Genomic DNA, 1,423 nt, shown 5'->3' on the forward strand with positions numbered 1-1,423 from the left:
GTGCTTACTATTTGCATGGACTATTTTCATCACTGTAATACAATATAATAGGCACATAGAGCAGTATAAATCTTCTGAAAACCTTTGCTGTAAACTCAAAAAGCCCCAACGATAACCAGAGAAGAAAGCCTGGAGAGAAAGGTTCTAGGTTCATCAAGAGGCAGCAAGAGAAGAAATACCATATTCGTACAGGATAAAACATTAGGGAAATGAAGACAATGTATAATGGAACTGAAAAAAACAGTCAGAACAATGGCACCGAGGCAAACAATGAAACTTCATGGAGTTCATTAACAGCATACGAAATACTTTCATTAGCCATCTTGCTGCTGGAGACCATTATTGGTACCTTCATGAATGGTCTTATGGTGATTGTAAACCTCATCAGCCTGCTGACCCACAGAAAACTGGGCTCTTGTGATTCGATACTTACTTGTCTGGGTCTATCTCGATTCTCTTTTATGTGGGTGGTTTTAGCCACATACTTCGTTGGCTATTTAACACCTGATATTGATGATAAATATAGTAAGTTGCAATATTCTTGGCTGTTTTTTAATTGCTCAAGCTTGTGGCTCGCTACGTGGCTGAGTACTTTTTACTGTGTGCGACTTGTCAACATTGAGAGATACATTTTCACTGCATTTAAGACACATTTTGATCGTTTGGTCCCATTCCTTATATTGGTAAGTGTATCAATCGCTTTATGCTGCAGTAACTCTAGTGTTTATACCACCATCAACAACACTTTCAACATGAGCAAATTTGAAAAATCTAGAAATGAAACTCCATTTGGTGCAATGACAAATAACTTTGTGACTTACTCAACCCTTTCTGCGGTGGGGTCCATTCCTCCATTTCTTGTGTTTTGTCTTTCTGTTGGCTTGGTGGTTGACTCGCTTCTAAGACACATGAAAAAGATGAATGCTCAAGAAAGAACAGGGTTTAGAGAGCCATCACTACATGCTCATTGGAGAGCCATTAGAATGATGGCTGCCTTCTTTATGTTTTTCTTCTTTTACATGATGGCATTCAACCTATATGGAGCAGGAAAGTTAGATAAGGGCATACAAAGCTGTATGGCCGCTCTTTTCATCGGAGCCTATCCTTCTGTACATTCTGTTCTGCTTGTTATTGGGAACCACAAGCTGAAGCATGCCCTTCTGCAAATTCTACAGAAAGGAAATTGCTACCAAAAGGAGGTGATTCGGACAAGTAGTGATTAAGAGAATATTTGCATTCAACATTGTAATGAGTGAGATTTCAGAAAAAGACATTCGCACACTGGCGGGGTGGAAGTTTGGGGAATTTATCTTGAGAGGAATATCTGAAGTCAGATATGCTGGAAGTTGTATTGTTTTGATTTGCATCAAAGTGCTTCACGATGTTGGATAAATGTGGTGGATCTTTAGCTATAACACTTCTG

General features: G+C 39.1%; 1 protein-coding gene across 1 annotated transcript; it reads left to right on the forward strand.

Moving 5' to 3' along the window:
* The first annotated feature begins 209 nt into the window (after positions 1-209).
* LOC138666823 (taste receptor type 2 member 116-like) lies at positions 210-1,223 on the forward strand. The gene has a single exon (XM_069754999.1). It carries the CDS (start codon positions 210-212, stop codon positions 1,221-1,223), a length of 1,014 nt encoding a protein of 337 aa, XP_069611100.1.
* The last annotated feature ends 200 nt before the right edge of the window (positions 1,224-1,423 follow it).

The sequence above is a fragment of the Ranitomeya imitator genome, chromosome 2, assembly GCF_032444005.1.
Source record: "Ranitomeya imitator isolate aRanImi1 chromosome 2, aRanImi1.pri, whole genome shotgun sequence".
Classification (NCBI taxonomy): domain Eukaryota; kingdom Metazoa; phylum Chordata; class Amphibia; order Anura; family Dendrobatidae; genus Ranitomeya; species Ranitomeya imitator.